At 42.3% G+C, this 17,871-nt stretch overlaps 1 protein-coding gene across 1 annotated transcript in view; it reads right to left on the minus strand.

Annotated features, from left to right (window-relative positions):
• HECW1 (HECT, C2 and WW domain containing E3 ubiquitin protein ligase 1) overlaps nt 1–17,871 on the minus strand; it is a gene marked incomplete at its 5' end in the record, with an annotated part of 190,275 nt that overhangs the window by 97,016 nt on the left and 75,388 nt on the right. Inside the window, one exon of the mRNA XM_081996466.1 lies at nt 11,721–11,799. Coding sequence (XP_081852592.1) covers nt 11,721–11,799 — 79 coding nt within the window. The remainder of the gene's footprint in view (nt 1–11,720; nt 11,800–17,871) is intronic.

Here is a 17,871-nt window from a genome sequence, read left to right on the forward strand (position 1 = left end):
ATCTTCCCTGGTACAGAGGTCAGGCTGACAGGCCTGTAGTTCCCAGGATCCTCCTTCCAGCCTTTCTTGTAGATGGGTGTCACATTGGCAAGCCTCCAGTCTTCCGGGACCTCCCCTGTTAACCAGGACTGCTGGTAAATGATGGAGAGCAGCTTGGCAAGCTCCTCCGCCAGCTCTCTCAGTACTCTCGGGTGGATCCCATCAGGCCCCATAGACTTGTGGGTGTCCAGGTGGTTTAGCATGTCCTTGACTGCTTCCTCCTGGATTATGAGGAGTACATTGTGCTCTCCATCCCCATCTTCCAGCTCAGGGGGCTGAATACCCTGTGGATACCTGGACTGGCTATTAAAGACTGAGGCAAAGAAGGCATTAAGTACCTCAGCCTTGTCCTCGTCCTTGGAGACAATGTTCCCTGACATATCCAGTAGGGGATGGAGATTCTCCTTGCCTCTCTTTTTGTTGTTAATATATTTGTAGAAGCATTTTTTATTATCCTTTACGACTGTGGCCAGACTGAGGTCTAGCTGGGCTTTTGCCTTTCTAATTTTGTCCCTGCTTGACCTAACGAGATCCTTGTACTCTTCATGAGTTGCCTGCCCCTTCTTCCAGCAGTGATAAACTCTTCTCTTCTCCCTGAGTCCCAGCAAAATCTCCCTGTTCAGCCAGGCCGGTCGCCTTCCCCACCAGCTCTTCTTAGGGCAGATGGGGACTGCCTGCTCCTGCACCTTTAAGATTTCCTTCTTGAAGACTGTCCAACCTTCCTGGACCCTTTGTCCTTCAGGACTGTCTCCCAAGGGACTCTCTCAATCAGTGACCTGAACAGGCCAAAGTCTGCCCTCCGGAAGTCCATGGTAGCAGTTTTGCTGACCCCTCTCTTTACTTCACTCACAACTGAGAATTCTATCATGTCGTGGTCACTAAGCCCAAGACGGCCTCCGACCACCACATCTCTCACCAGTCCTTCTCTGTTTGTAAACAGCAGGTCCAGCAAGGCACCTCCCCTGGTGGGCTCACTCACCAGCTGCATCAGGAAGTTATCCTCGACACACTCCAGAAACCTCCCAGATTGTTTCCTCTCTGCCATGTTATACTTCCAGCAGATGTCCGGTAGGTTGAAGTCCCCCACAAGAAGAAGGGTCAGCGAATGCGAGACCTCTGCCAGTCGCTTATAGAATGTCTCATCTGTCTCTTCATCCTGGTTGGGGGGCCTGTAACAGACTCCCAGCAGGATGTCTGCCTCATTGGCCTTCCCCCTCATCCTTACCCATAAGCACTCTATTTGGTCTTCACAATCTTCGATTTCTATGCAATCAAAACACTCCCTAACATACAGAGCCACCCCACCGCCTCTCCTTCCCTGTCTATCCCTTCAGAAGAGCTTATAGCCATCCATTGCAGCACTCCAGTCATGAGAAGCATCCCACCATGTTTCTGTGATGGCAACTACATCATAGCTGTCACGCTGCACAATGGCTTCCAGCTCCTCCTGTTTGGTGCCCATGCTGCATGCATTAGTGTAGATGCACCTGAGCTGGGCTATCGATTTCAACTCTGGCACGTTGAACCTACCCCTAGGTTCAACTCTAGTGAGCCCGGTTTTATCCCCTGCCCCCTCCAAATCTAGTTTAAAGCCCTCTCAATCAGGCCTGCCAGCTCATGAGCAAGAATCCTTTTGCCCCTTGGCGTCAGTTGCACTCCATCAGCTGCGAGGTGGCCCAGTGCCATGTAAACCGCCCCGTGGTCAAAAAACCCAAAATTCTGACGACAGCACCAGCCCCTGAGCCACGTGTTGATCAGGTGTGCTTTCCTGTTCCTTTCAGCGTTCTTCCCTGTCACTGAAGGGATTGATGAAAACACTACCTGCGCTCCCGCTCCATTGACCAGTCGCCCCAGTGCTCTCAAGTCCTTTTTGACTGCCTTTGGGCTTCTTAGCGCAACCTCGTCGTTGCCAATCTGCGTGACCAACAGTGGATAGTAATCAGTGGGCCGAACCAGACCAGGGAGTTTCCTGGTGACGTCTCTCACCCAGGTCCCAGGGAGGCAGCAGACTTCCCTGTGAGTTGGGTCCGGTCGACATATTGGGCCCTCTGTACCCCTCAGAAGGGAGTCGCCTATGACAATCACCCTCCTTTTTTTCTTAACAGAGGATGTCTTGATGCGTGGGGCTGGTTGACTCACCCTAGGCACCCCCTTGGACGGACCTTCGTCAGGGTCCTCATGTTCCTGTCCCTCACATTCCAGAGCCCCATACCTGTTGTGTAAGGGCAGCTGGGACGGTGAGGGAGGCCTGGAGGGGCCTGTATACGTTTCTGGTTTGGGGATTTTTTTTTTCCCTTCAAAGAGAGACCGCACTATCTTTGGGTACCCACTGTGCAAAGAAATGGTCTATTGATCGACACAGAAGAAAATAACTAGCACTCAATTATATATACTTATATACTATGTATCATTAAAGAACATGCATATTATGATGACCTGCCAGCCTCTCTCCAGTTATGGGAATTAAGCACTGTCCTGGTTTCATGAAGGTGAAGGTACTCCTAACCTTAGTTAGTAGTTTAATTTTTGTATTTGGATGAGAAAAAGATAATTTATCTAAACACAAAACAGGAAATTTTATTTGTGACATTTTCTTCCTTAAGTTGCATAATACAACAAATTTTGTAAAACTGTCACGTTAGAAACTTCAATTTTTAATGCCCAAAGCACGCATATGGATAGCAGAAACAGATTTCTTAAGGACATATATGCCAGTTATACTTACATACCCCAACACAAATTCTCAGCACCATGAAAAACAGAGCATCAAAAATACAAAAGCTCTGCACAAAGCTACACGGGTATCTGCACATATCCAGAAGTCCATTTAATTTGAAGCAGAACCTGTAGATTCTATAACTTGTTGTAAGCAAAGGCTCAGATACTCTGATGCTAAGATCCTAACAGAAGAATCCCAGCTATTCTGCTTCCCCAAATGAAAGTATTTCTCTCCTATGTGTATTGTCTTCTGAAAAAGGTTCTAAAGATACTAAGTATCTAAGTGATAGTTTAATTGAATTTAAGTTTTTGGTGAAACCAATAAATTCCAGAAGGCTTGGATATGTCTTGCTGTACAGTATAGTTTTACAATGTATTTCTTGGAGTCATACAAGGAAATGCTAATCTAAGATAATAACTCATCTATCCTTTGCAGAGGTGTATTTTCATCCAGTCTCTTAAAAAAGTTATTAATATACCATGTCAGTTTCCCATTTACTCATAAATCACACCTGAGCATGAAAGAGGTTATATACATCTTATCAGTTTAATAATGTCGGGCCATCTCTCATGAAAGATGACAGAAGGAATCCAGTTGGAGACACAGCAACCACAGACCCTTTCACCACTGCAGACTTTCAGTATTTATAAGTACATGCATCCTCCCAAACCAGCTAGGCTTACTTTGTTGTAACTGCTGCCTGGTGCTGCCCCCAAGTGAATTATGAATTTGTTCCAACCTCAGGGCTTCCTTTCCATATATGCTGATCTCCAGGTGTCTGGATGAGACCTAAGGAACCTTTACTCTAGGTCACTTGTATGCATGTAGCCTCTGTCCCTAAGGTGGGCCATAGACTACACCATCTGCCTTGTAAAAGATCATTCTGCAAATCCATTTTCCATGCAGCATCACAAACTTTGGGGCACTGATGACTGGATAGTGATGGAGACTCTTTTTGTGGCAATCTGGAAACTAGCATGTATTTATTGGCAAAACATGGAACCAGGCAGGGATATCAATTCCAACAGACACAGCTCAAACACATCTGTGTTTTACCATCTTTGATTTTGCTTCAATACAATCATAGGATAGAATCATTAAGGTTGGAAAAGACCTTCGAGATCATCAAGTCCAACCACCAACCCAACACCACAATGCCCACTAAACCATGTCCTGAAGTGCCACGTCTACACATTTTTTGAACGCCTCCAGTGATGGTGACTCCACCACCTCCCTGGGCAGCCTGTTGCAATGCTTGACCACTCTCTCCGTAAAGAAATTTCTCCTACTATCCAACCTAAGCCTCCCCTGGCACAACTTGAGGCCACTTCCTCTTGTCCTATCACTAGTTACTTGGGAGAAGAGACCAACATCCACCTCACTACAACCCCCTTTCAGGTAGTTGTAGAGAGCGATAAGGTCTCCCCTCAGCCTCCTCTTCTCCAGACTGAACACCTCCAGTTCCCTCAGCTGCTCCCCATAAGACTTGTGCTCCAGACCCCTCATCAGCTTTGTTGCCCTTATGTGGACATGCTCTAGCACCTCAGTGTCCTTCTTGTAGTGAAGGGCCCAAAACTGAACACAGGATTCAAGATACAGTCTCACCAATAGCCACACTATTTCTGATACAGGCCAGGATGCTGTTGGCCTTCTTGGCCACCTGGGCACACTGCTGGCTCATGTTCAGCTGGCTGTCAACCAGCACCCGCAGGTCCTTTTCTGCTGGGCAGCTCTCCAGCTGCTCTTCCCCAAGCCTATAGAGTTGCACGTTGTTGTCGTGATCCAGGTGCAGGACCCAGCACTTGGCCTGGATGAACCTCACACAGTTGGCCTCGGCCCATTGATTTAGCCTGTCCAGATCCCTCTGCAGAGCCTTCCTACCATTAAGCAGATCAACGGTCCTGCCCAACTTGGTGTCATCTGCAAACTTACTGAGGGTGCACTTGATCCTCCCACCCAGATCATCAGTGAAGATATTAAACAAGGCCGGCCCCAAAACTTGAGCCCTGGGGAACACCGCTTGTGACCAGCAGCCAACTGGATTGAAAACCATTCACCAAAACTTTCTGGGCTTGGCTGTCCAGCCAGTTTTTTACCAAGCGAAGAGTACACCTGTCTAAGCCACGAGCTGCCAGTTTCTGCAGGGGAATGCTGTGGGAGACTTTACTGAAGTCCAGGTAGACAACATCCACAGCCTTTCCGTCATCCAGTGGGTGGGTCACCTGGTCATAGGAGGAGATCAGGTTGGTCAAGCAGGACCTGCCTTTCACAAACCTATGCTGGCTGGGCCCAAAACCCTGGCTGTCTTGAACATGCCCTGTGAGCACTCTCAAGACCAACCTCTCCATAATCTTCCCCGGTACCAAGGTCAGGCTGACAGGCCTGTAGTTCCCAGGATCCTCCTTCCAGCCTTTCTTGTAGATGAGTGTCACACAGGCAAGCCTCCAGTCATCTGGGACCTCCCCTGTTAACCAGGACTGTTCATAAATGATGGAGAGTGGCTTGGCAAGCTCCTCCACCAAGTCACTCAGTAGTCTTGGGTGGATCCCATGTGGCCCCACAGACTTTTGAGTGTCCAGGTGGCATAGCAGGTCCTTAACTGTTTCCTGCTGGATTACAGGGGGTTTACTCTGCTCTCTGTCCATGTCCTCCAGTTCAGGGGGCTGAATACCTTGAGAATAACTGGTCTGAGTAGCCAGTAACTAAACTTTCAAAAGGTCAGGGGAGAGGTATGGTTTGGGTTTGCAAATCACATTTTGTCATGTTCAGCAAGGAGATTCTCTGATGGTAGTGGCCAGCTAAACCATTGTGAAGATGGTATTTCAGTTCCCTGTAGACATAGCGTGGTACTCGTCCAGACCCATGCTTGTAGAAGCATGGCAGAAAAGGATGGAGAATCAAAGTGAGAACCAGTCTGGAGCAGTCTGGTTTCTAAATTAATTACTTTTAGTCTGGTCATCAATCTATCAGTTCTAAATTAAAGAATTTAGAAGCTGTTCTCCCCAACAGATGAGAAGATTCCACCAACAGCTTTGGAAGAACTTTCCTAGAAATAATACACAAGGACATTCTGTACAGTTTATAAATGTTTCCCAAGAATCACAGAATCATTAAGGTTGGAAAAAAACCTCTAAGGTCAAGTCCAACCGCCAACCCAACACCACCAGGCCCACTACACCATGTCCTGAAGTACCATGTCGACTGAGTCCACCTAGTCTCTTGATGGTGCATAGTTCCGTTCACTAGTGGACAGAGTCTACAAACCAGCGAAAGAGTCAAAGACCAATGAGTAGCAGAGCTGCTACTAGTTTTGAGAAACTGATATTGATATTCTAATACAGCCAGCAAATTTCTTCCAACAAAGGACAACAAGTACTTAATGTCTTTCACATTTCCAAGCACCATCCAACTGATCTCAATAAATGACTTGCAGCTAGCTATATTGACACGTGTGGGAGAGATCACCAAGCCCCAGCAATTCTATGGTCAACTCACTGAATTGACATTTTTCCTGTTTAGCATACTAGCCACGTGTTTTCAGAACCAGGAAATGATACATATTCTTCATGAGTCATCTGACCCTCTGAGAAGATGAAGACATCTTGAGTTAGGCCAAACTTGCCCAGAACATATCTAAAAGCATAATGACGGGTAACGGTTTTAAACTGAAAGAAAGTAGATACAGATTATATACTAGGAAAAAAATTCTTTACTATAAGGGTGGCGAGAGACTAGACCAGGTTGCCCAGAGAAGTTGTGGATGCTCCCTCCCTGGACATGGTCAAGGCCAGGTTGGATGAGGCTTTCAGTAAACTGATCTAGTGAAAGATATCCCTGCCCATGGCAGAAGGGTTGGAACTAGATGATCTTTAAGGCCCCTTCCAACCCAAACCATTCTGTGGGTCTATGATTCTACTGCAAAGTTACCAGGACACTGGAAAGACCAAAGGGTCACTGGAAAGACCACAGACAATTTAGGTTGTGATCTAGCTTGATGAATACCAAAATGGAATGTATTCTCTCCGTGATCTGCTCATTAACGGCAAAAAGTAAAAATACTGTCATGTGAGATCTTCATAGTTCATGTATAAAAGCACAGTAAACCATCTTCATGATTCATCACAAAAGATTTGCTAATTGGGATGCCAATAGACAGCTCCAACATTTCCCTTCAGTTTTCCTTTGTAATCTCCCAAAGAGCTGTCAACTCTGGTTCTGAAACTGAGTAAAACTACTTTAACAGGACTGGTATCTGGGTTGACTACCAGGGTGCTAATACGTGAGTGTTTCTTTTGTAGAGTGCCCTTTGCAGAACTTGACCAAAACAAGTAAGACTTACCTTAGAGGGTAACAGTTCATATACTGAGCTGAGCTACCTACAACATAGGAAGGAACAACAAAACGCTGCTTGCTCAAGATTCAACTAGAGGCACATAGGTACTGCCTCTCAACTATATGCTTTTAAAGCAACAGAAATTATTTTAGCTGCTAGTAGTATAATAACCTTTCAACAGAAAGAGCACAGCAATATTGCATCGGCCTGGAAATGCCAATTTGATTCATGCAGCAGTATATGATACTAAAGTTGGTCGTACGGAAAGTGAGCACAGATTCACAGAAGTATTGCATCTAGTGTTAGATTTCTATAAGCAAATATTAAGGAATTTTAGAAATCAAACAGTAACGTGCAGTGATAGGAAGTCTTAAATTCCAACACAGCAAAATAATGCAGGGGAATTGGGAAGGATACTACATAATGTACAATAGATTACTGACTTGATGAGCTACTGAATGAGGTTCTGTAACTGGTGATATGCAAGAGGTTAAATCAGATAAAGCAGTTCTTTTTGCTCTCAGAAATCTACAGATCTATAGACAGACTCCATTTTCCTTTTAAAAAAGAATACAAGAAAGAATTGGCTGGTGTAGTTGCACAAGGAGGTGTTTAAAGATCCAAAATTAAAAAAAAAAAGTGGAGCAGATAAGCCAAAACACTTCTGTCACATGAGGCTCCCAAGCAAGATATCAAAGACAGTAGAAAAGAGAAGAAAAGAATTTTTCTAGCTATAAATGCTACAAGGGAAAATAAAATGGATTCTCATTTGTGTAAGGAAGGGGCAGCAGAGGTATCAGGAAGAAAGGTCTATTAATAAATGAAAAGGAGTGGAGAAATTAAGTATTCAAAAATGGCTGAAAGACAGGCTACTTTTTTAATTGTCTTCATCAAGAAGGAAAACACAAAGTCTGAGCAGCTAATGTGAACAGCTCAACACAGTGAGGGGGAGTTTTTATTACTGCAAGCGATTAAGCACTGGAGCAAAGTACAGTCTCTTGGTATCCTCAGATCCCAACTAGATGCATGTCTGTAAGATATGTCTGAGCCAAACTCACACAAAGCTCCATGGAGCAAAGTGGCCTGTGTTATATAGGATAATGGAGTAGCTGAATTCAAAAGCCTTTAAATCTGTTAGTCTAGCACTGCAGTACTTTGTAGGCATGGGTGTACTGGAGGTCACAGAAAGTCACGTCACCTTTGCAGAAGCTCTGACAGGGAAGAAAAAGTTGAGTGATTAGTAACTCAGGTTTATAAAAGACGACATCTGGGCAAGTTGGCTTGAGTTGCGGAGGGCAGAAGAAATGGCAGTTTTATAGCAATATTAAAGAAACACAATTTAGTGTCTAGAGCTCCTGTTATAAAGTTAGTCACTAGGATTTAAGAAAAATAGTTAGAAGAAAAAGTGTATTATCTGTGTTCTGATTAAGCATTTCATGGTAACTACTATTGTCAAAATGACTCTTAGCAGATTTAATACTATTTTCAGTTCTGGTTTCTGCTCTGACTTCCATAAACTGACAACTGATGTTATCTGAATGCCTGGTCTGAAAGCCCCACAAAAATAGCTATCAACATTTCTCAGGGGTGTGATGAGGAAAAATACCTGAACATTTAGAAAAATATCTAGATCTTCTGGTCAGTTGTTCCACAAGAACACTTGTAAATAAAGAGTGTGCAAATACATGAAATACGTGAAATAGTAAAGCTTGAAAAAAAGTTATTTGATGCCACGTGTAGCTAGGAGGCATATCATGCAGACCTTACAATAACATTTTCTACATATACCAGCCAACAAAATGGTTTCAAGGGCTTTCAGCAAATGCGTTATACTGCTGCTAAACCATGAACCTTCAGTGAAGTGGCTGGTACATCTTGGGAGGCTTAGCACATTTCTTCTTTCTGTACTTCACGCAAGAGAGTTCTGACACTTTCAGCTGCCTTATCAGAAGTGTGACATTCACTGGTAACAGCAGAAAAGTCACGTCAGAAAGTAAATGCAAAGTGGCTGCATAGTTTTCCTTAAAGAATGTATTTAATCTAGCTAAAATAGGCTTACGATATTTCTCTTGGTATTTTAAATAATGAAAGCTATAATAACACAGTCATCATATAAACAATTAAGAAGCTTAATTATGGGAAATTATCTTCTTTGGGATCAGTGTTGCTAATGAACCTATTAATCTGAACTAACCTTTCACAGGACCAACTTCCAGTCTACAAAGCAGCAGATACAAAGAAAACAAACCTCCAACTGATGCAATGCAAACTAATCAGCTCTTTCTATTCTCAAGAAGCTAGCAGTCTCCTTTTGCCCTGAAGCATCAGTTTATACTTTTTTCTTTGACATTTTTATTCCATCTAGAATCTTTTCTCAGGCAAAACTTCCAGTGAAACCAGTTGGATTTTGTCCAAGCAAATACTCAATAAAACTACAGAAATAAAGCACTTTGTCACCAAGTTTTAGAAAGAAACTGTTTCTGCACAGTTCATTTTAACACAGGGTCTCAGTGGAGTGTCTAGGCAGTAGAGCAAGCAATACAAATCAGCTGAAATGGACTGATGTTGTTCATTGTTTCTAGGGATTTGGCCTACTTTGAGATTTTTCTCTCCCATTCTAATAATCTTTTCTTTTTAAAAATTGATTTGGTAGAAGGCATAGCTCCTCTTGAATTCCTTAGATGAACTGCTTAGGGCACAATGGCCCTGTGTTCGTGCAGCGCCTAACGCAATGTCCCCAGTTAGATTAATGGTTTTACACCTTTTTTTTATTTGTAACTAAATCAACCAGAATTTGGAAGCCTAACTCTTAAGTAATGACACCGAAGGTGACAGTATACCAAAATATAGATATTGAAAAGGAAAAGTCTGTATGAGCTGAAAGGGCTCGTGACAATAGAGAGGTTATTGTTGTGATAGTAGTGCAAACAGAAAGGAATCCCAGTTCCTTCCAATGCCTCTGTGAGGCCTGGCTTGATTTGCATTTTATTAGCTAGCATAACAGATATAGGAATAGCAATAAATTTACTTTGAGAGAGACATTTTTTTGTTGTTGTTGACAAAGAAGGTAATAAAGAAATCCTTGTGATATGTTAAACAGTTAATTTTAAAACAGACTGAAATTGAGCTATTTTGATACCAAGGATTTTCAATAAAATAATTGTGAGCTCAGAGCCTTTCAAATACCTGGGTGTGATGATGCTGTTAACATGGATGTGACATAAATGTAAATTAATTGCTTGTGAACCATTAGAATAAGATATCCCAAATGTATTGCATGGTATGGTCCTTGTATACTTTGAATCAAGCTGTAAATTAGATAGTTTAGTTTATAAAAGGGCCCTCTGAGACAACATTGTTTAGCAGTCTCACAAATTATTACTCTTGACATCTCTTGGTCTACTCGGCCAAAGAATCTGGAGAATGAAAAAATGTTACTAATTCCGGGAAACATTTTCTGTGTAAGATTATTTAAGAACATTAAAAAAATATTAACTCTACTACTTTAATTCTGTTGAGCCAAGCCCATAGTTTTAATCAAACTAGCATCCAACCCAGCAAAAATAATTTATATGTAAAAGTCCCATCTAATGTCAGTCTAACCTGCCATATAATATATATAACCTCCCAAGAACCACACTGGCCACCTAATTTGGAAAAGCACCTATTTTCATGCTTTAATATTAAGAGATACAGAAGTCCTAGTTGACTCTAAAACAACTTAAGAGGGAAGCTTGAAATAAGTCATACAGCCAAACCAATCACGTAATGCAATGCTTATCCAACCGTAGGACTTTATACAGAAATGCCTACGCTTGTAAAAATTTTGAACTAGGGTCACTTTTTCCTCTGTACTACTTCCTCAAAGAATTTCCAAGTCAAGTTCAGCATCTTTTTCTTTGTCTTCCAGGAGCCAAAAAACATGGAAACCAAGTAGCAAGCATAAAACTCCAAAATGAGAGCCTCGCTCACAACCACCCTCTTTTGACAAACTGATTTTTTTTTTTTCCTACAGAAGTGATTTACAGATTGTTTTTACTAAAGCCAGATCAAATGATCCACAGCTGCTTCATGGAACCATATTAAGTCTTTAAAACCTGTAATGGCATGCCAAGTAACAAAGCTGAACATTCTTCAGAAAATTTAGAGGAGTGAGAGCAGTATTCTGGCTCAAGAAGTCTGAGCGTCACTGTTGAGCAATACAGACAAGCTTGCGCAGCAGCAGCTCTACAAAGCATGGATCTGCCTTCAGTCCAGCCCAAGACCATGGAATGGGCTCTCCAAGAAAGAGAAGACTACCACAAATCATTTTGCTCTGTAAATAAAGCGTATGCCCTTGATCTTGCTTTCTGTGACCTACATGTATAGCACCACATTTAATCACGAACAGGAAAACCTAACATGGCCCCAAAACTCTACTTGAACAAGACACTTCAGCATATAACTCTTGAAGGAAAAGAGAGTGGCAATAATCACAGATATTAATTCTCTGTCTCAGTGTCACTTCTAGATCAACAGACAAAAAACCATACATAAATATACACATACATGCACATGTACAGGAAAGGTTTTAGAAACTTCAGTTTCCCACTCTCTGGGCTTAAAACTTTCACATCAGCAGTGACTTACCTGACAATGAAAAACTTATCAGCCTCCGACTTCCTTGACCTTGGATTGAATCTTCATTGGTGATGCTTTTAAAAATCTGCTGGAAGAAAAATAATGGTGAGAGAGAGTAGTCTCCAATAACTTGTGAACAGACAAATTGCTTTGTAATAGTAGTAACTGGCTTTTTTTTTTTTTTTTTTTACAAATTCTTAGTTTTACAACTAAGAATCAATTACACAACCATTAATCAAAACACTGATTTTATCCAAGTAATAATCTAACCACTAACCAATCTAAAGTCATCCCTTCCTGGAGGCTTTTCCTTAAGAACACAGAATGATACAAAAATACTACTGTAATTTTAATATAGCAGTTCCTCATCAAAAAAGGAACTGCTTATTCAGCAGGAGATAAAAGTGGCACATAAGGATAGGGATGTGGTCTCACCTTTAAAAACAAATTCTGTCTTTATGACATGTTATTACTAGTGTAGAAATTCTTGTTCCAGAAAGTTTACCGTATACATGTCAGAAAGACTTCTGAGAGCTTGCTAATAACCTGTGCAAAAAGCGATTGTGAATTATGATAACAGTAAGCACCGAGGGTGATCAGAAAAAACCCTTATTTTAAAAAAATCAACAGATGATCCTTCGTACTCTACAGTTTAGGTTTTAAGTGTCAGTCTGTGATTCAGAAAGTTTATTGGTGGGCTGGTGGTGTGCAAATCAGGACCCCGGCTACCTTCTGGCTGTGATCAGAACTAGGAAACAAGAATGCTTTTGAGCTGGTGTCTGGGACATCAGCAGGAATCCACCATCAGCAGTTTTCACTGCTGTTTCCCTGAAGAGAGCAGAGGACATGCCATCAGGAGGCAGGCTCCAAGTTCAGCAGGGAGGTGGTGCTACCATTACCACCTCCCATCACCTCTGGAGCCAAGCCAGGTGCTGCTCTGCTCTCAGGCAGCCGCAGCTCCTCACCACTCTTGCCATTCGACTTTCAGGCAAAAAAGAACACGAACATTTATGCAGTGAAGTTCCAATTTCTGCCGGGAAACAGTAACTGAAGGCCCACTCAGCTGTGACTCATTGCTCAGTATATTAAATATTGTGCATTCAGCTTAACTTTGAAAACAAGCTGCTCTTTGCGCCCAGAGAGTTCAAAACCTGCTGGGCAAGGGGGCACAGCAGCCCAGCTAGCAGGGATTAAACAAGCACAGCTGGCAGGTCAAGACAGAGGTGAGGCCAAAATCAGAAATATACAGTTTGAATTTAGACACCATTATAAAGAAAATGGGCTCTGTTGGACTTGACTTTTTGTTACAATAACTTTGTTTCTTACAGACTATTTAAATGGGAAAATTGGTACTGAGTGGAGCTGGACTACGAGCAAATTCCAGTAGAAATAAACCTGGTGGATCAGAGCTAAGCAGTTGCAATTGCACTTTTAGACTTCTCAACTAAGCAGGTTTCGGTCTATTTATTAAAGCCACCACTGATGTCTAGACAGACACACATTTAAACCAGAGTATTATATGTGACAGAACTTTATGACAAGAACTCAGTAACCTTTACCAGCCAAACTTGTGATCCCACCAAGAAACAACAACATTTCCTTGTCAAGATGTATTTTGCATACTACTTCATCCTCTGGTATTTCTTATACATTATCCTTTAATGTTTACTACTTATGGTCTTGTTCATCATTTTGTCCAGAACAGTAACTGGGCCAACTGACCTAGATATGAACACATTTGCAAAACATGTGCTTTTTTCCAGTATTTAAGCATTTCTCTGCCATGAACCAATATAAGCAGTTTAACAGTCGATGCTTTGAACAGTCTGGGGTGGACCCGATGTGGTCCTGCAAATACAGCCTGTTCAAAACTTAAACATGTGTTTCTATTGCTCTTTTTGGGCCATGTCCACATTAGTGAAATTGTATTGAGACAGTTACACTAGAGTATTACACTGGCAAAGCATCCCCAGCACAGCCAAACGTGCACTAGCAAAGCTTGGCATTATACAAAAAGTAATAACGCACCCAGCCCCACAAGTGAAACAACAACAAAAATACCTCATTTATTTGCTCCTAAAGGATCCACCTATTCTGTGAAGGGGTGTACCCACACCACACTGTCAAGTGCTCACCCCTCAGTCATGCAATCACAGGGCCGCTGGTAATGCTCCCCTAATTTCTACTTGCCCCATGCTTTCCCATGGAAATCAGGGCAGAGGGAGGCAGGAGTGGGGTGAGAAAGCAGGGTACACCCCAGATCTCAGCCCAGTGATAAGCTGAGAGGAGAGTGGGGTGCACATTTGCACCTGAGAGCTGGGAAGTGCTCCTACTTTTTTTACTCCATAGGCACAGCATTTGTGTGTTATATCAGGGTCGGGTTTTTAAATGACCTGATTGCTAATAAATGTTCCCCCTGGCTTTCAATGGAAAACAGCTCTCAGGTGATTCAGTGCTTTGGAAATTTTGACATAATTTTCCTAATCCCAGATTTCCCGATCCCAGTGCAGTCAGAGGTTTGAGGAGGACACATCCACAGCTTCCCCTACAGCTACTCCTCCCGTTGGAGCTGTCTGGAACCAGCTTGCGTCCAGCACAGGCCAGCCCTGGCCTCGCCTCTCATCTAGTACGAAAAGGAACAAATGTGATTCTCTCTCAATAACTTTGGTGCTCTTTTATGCCCTTGAAGTGAAAGATCAGTCTGATTTAGTTTAATATTTTCAGTTTATAGTATCATGTTTGCACATTGTGCAGTCCAGCCTAATTATTTCACAAGTCCTGCTGATACTAAACAGGATGAATACGCTTTCATTACATGATTCTGTCATATCTTGACATGAAGAGATGGGACATGAGCTACAACTTCAAGCCTAGCTTAATCTCTCAGAAATCCAAAGGCTTCCTGAACCAGGTTCAAAACTCCTTTCACTTTCCTTGCTTGTAATCAGGGCCAGTGTCGTTGCCACTGACAGGAGCGCACGCACTCAAGCAGTTAGAGAAATGTCAGTACATCCTTTACAATATTCTCCAGTAAATACACACCGTAAAGTCTTCGTCTGGGCTGCTACAGTTTCCCAACCTCTGATGCATGGCAAAAGACAACCACCAAAGCCTGTGATGGCTATCTGTAAAACATGAGGAGGTACTTCAGGCCAGATCCAAGCCTCTCAGGACTTGCTGAGCCCAGGGAAAAGGTCCATGTTTGGTAGGGCTTTTCATTTTTTTAGTAGAGAGAAAAAAGACCACAGAAGGAGATGACTGAAAGCTAAAAGTAATAGTCTTCTCCTAGTATCACTTTTCTTTGTGAGTAGTTCCTGCAAATGCCAGAGGGACATTATGTGACCCTGAATGAGAAAGGAGGCAGGTTTCACACTAACAAACAGAGACTCCCTCCCTCTTCAGCCATTCTATGTGTTATAAAAAAAAAAAAAAAAAATCTTGAGAAATCCCAGAGCACTACAGTCCATCAGCTCTTGCTGAGGCAAAATTCCAAGTGCATCACTAAAAATTTGTCTAAGCCGAAGCTAAGAAACAGAGAGTCTCACACCTAATTAAAAGTATCTCTTAAAATACCTTATCCTTCACCATCCTACCTAGATGCACGGAAGAGTATCGAGGACAACACTCTTGCTCCTGAAAGTGAAGTGGCCTACAGGGCACACCTCGGGTGCCCCTATTCAGCCTCCCTGTACGTCTAGGTTATGATAAAGCATACACTTTTGGACACACACTCTGAACACAGGTCTGGAAGAAGATGTAACCATGCTTACCTGGTGCTGCACTAGAAAATCTGCTTTTGAGCTTGACAGTGACCAGTAGTAGTGGTGCATGCTGGTAAATTGTGCCTTGCATCACTAAGTCACTTTTACCATGTTTGTATATTGTGCAGCCCAACTTAATTATTTTTAAAGGCCTGCTGATATGAAACAGGATTAATATGATTTTATTATGTGTTTCTACCACAGCTAGACATGCACAGCTGACAAATACAAGTATTTACTCCTTTCCCCACACACAGCACAGAAAAACACTGTTATGCCTTAGACTTCTTCTGTAACACACTTTCCTCTCCAGAAGGGCATTTTTGGCCCCGTGACCACACGAAGAGATTCAACAAAGTTAAGCAAATTTTATTTTCTCATAAGTAGACTAACATCTGGTTTAAGAAACCTTATTCTTCACTGACAGCCAAAGCACTTCTGTAACAGTAGCTTCTGCTGCAAAAGAATGATAACATTTGATGATCACATATATTGATAATTATATAAATTATCTTATATAGGCCATATTTCTTGCATTTAAAACAGAGGAAACTGCAGTGACATTAGAAACAACGCTGCACTAGCTGTTTGTATTTGTTGACTTTTTATATGGCAAACATTAGGACATGACCTAATAGTCAATCCAATCAAGTTCCAATTTTAAAAGGTGCTAACTAAAACCTAGAATATTTTACACTGACAGTACAGATTGTAACTACAGTAAAACTTAACTCAGATTAGCCAGGTACTGTAAACTGGCAAACTCTAGCCTGGACCATACCATCTATTCACAAGAGTTTCTCTTGAAAAAAGCAGAGCTAAGAACTTACCCAAGTACTCAGAGGGGCTCCTGCTACCAAGCAGTTCTACACCTGTATGGAAGGTGGAAGTCTACAATGAAAGAAAACTAGAAGCTACAGAAATAAAGCAAAGTATCTTCTGTTTGTATATACTGGCTCTGAGGATGAAAAGCAGTAGATGAGAGCACTGCAAAAAGGGTGATTGCTTGATTCAAATCACGAGTGAAAAGTAGCCTCCACTCAGTCACAAATCGTGCATCAGTAAACAGAAAAAAATATTGCTGTATGTGTCAGAGCTAAAGACTTGGTGTTGCAGAGCTGGGGGAAAAGCCAGGCTGTCCAGTAACTCCTGCACTACACTTGCTTCAAGCTCCAGTTGCCTGTTCTCTGCTTTTCAAGAGCACTAAACTTGCCCACAGATTTTAAAGTGATATAAATAAGGTTAATAGCCTGAATTCAATGGTCAGGATAAAAAGCAGCAGCTGATGCTTTATCCCCTTCCATCTATTTGTATCCCTTAGATCATCTGAGATCTAAAAAAGTCCAAAACTCCCCAGCCTGACGCAGGGGCAGAGTACCAGTTTCACTCTGCACAGCTTTGCTGATGTCAGTTTAAATCAGCTTGGAGCTATCATTTTAACAGACATGTGTGTACATGGCACAGGTGTCAAGAAGAGTTCCTAAAAAATTATGCTTCCCTAACCTAGTTGTGTTGGGCTTTTACTGTTGCCCTCCCGATTTCAATGAACTCTTAACATTAGAACAATTCTCTAAGCAAGTGGAAAAGGTTTACATTTTCCACAGCTCAGCAGTGAAGGGTCTTTCCACAATAAAATAATATAAGACATTGTCCCAAGTTCACGCTTTATATTCTGCCACTCTCTTTTGAGAGGGGATAGTCCTCAGGAGATCTGCAAATGGGTGAATGCTCCTATTTCCTCCCAAGTGCTGAATTTAAAAAGAAATTTTTGGAAAAAAAATTCTAAAACACAAACTAAGTGCTTCTTTTCTTCCTATCACTTGACTTACATATTTTGGGACCACAGGGTGTGTACTGGGACATAAGGGGTGAACTGTGAACAAAAAAAAGAGACCTGAGCTCCATGACTGCCACTGACAGAATTATGGCTATAATCCCAGGCACTACTTTGAAAATCTAGCCCTAATTAGTGGCAGTGCTTCAGCTACAACTCTCACTCTTAACAGAATTATCCAGCTCTTGAATGCAATAGATTCCACTTATCCTGTTAGCTAGTTAAGCCACTGTGCTGGCACCATAGTATTTTTCTATCAGGTGCTTCCAAACAGCAGCCAGTTTCTCCAGCAGCCGCCTAAGTTCCCTGCTGGGCTCTCTGCAGCCGGCTCGTGTCCCTGACGGGCTGTGACCACACACACAGAGTCTTCCCATGTGTCAGGCCAGTGCCAGTCTAGCCTCTCAATGCCATTCCCTAATTAAAGAGAGAATTTGCCTTTCGTGGGCATATGGCAATTACCCTCTGTCTGCAGAAATCTTTTTGCCTCATCTTGCAGCACTGTTTTATCAATTACTTTATTTATTTCCAGGAGATAGAAGTTTTTCAGTCCAAAAACTTCTCTCCT

The sequence above is a fragment of the Phaethon aethereus genome (assembly GCF_964289735.1).
Source record: "Phaethon aethereus genome assembly, chromosome: 2".
In the NCBI taxonomy this organism is placed as follows: domain Eukaryota; kingdom Metazoa; phylum Chordata; class Aves; order Phaethontiformes; family Phaethontidae; genus Phaethon; species Phaethon aethereus.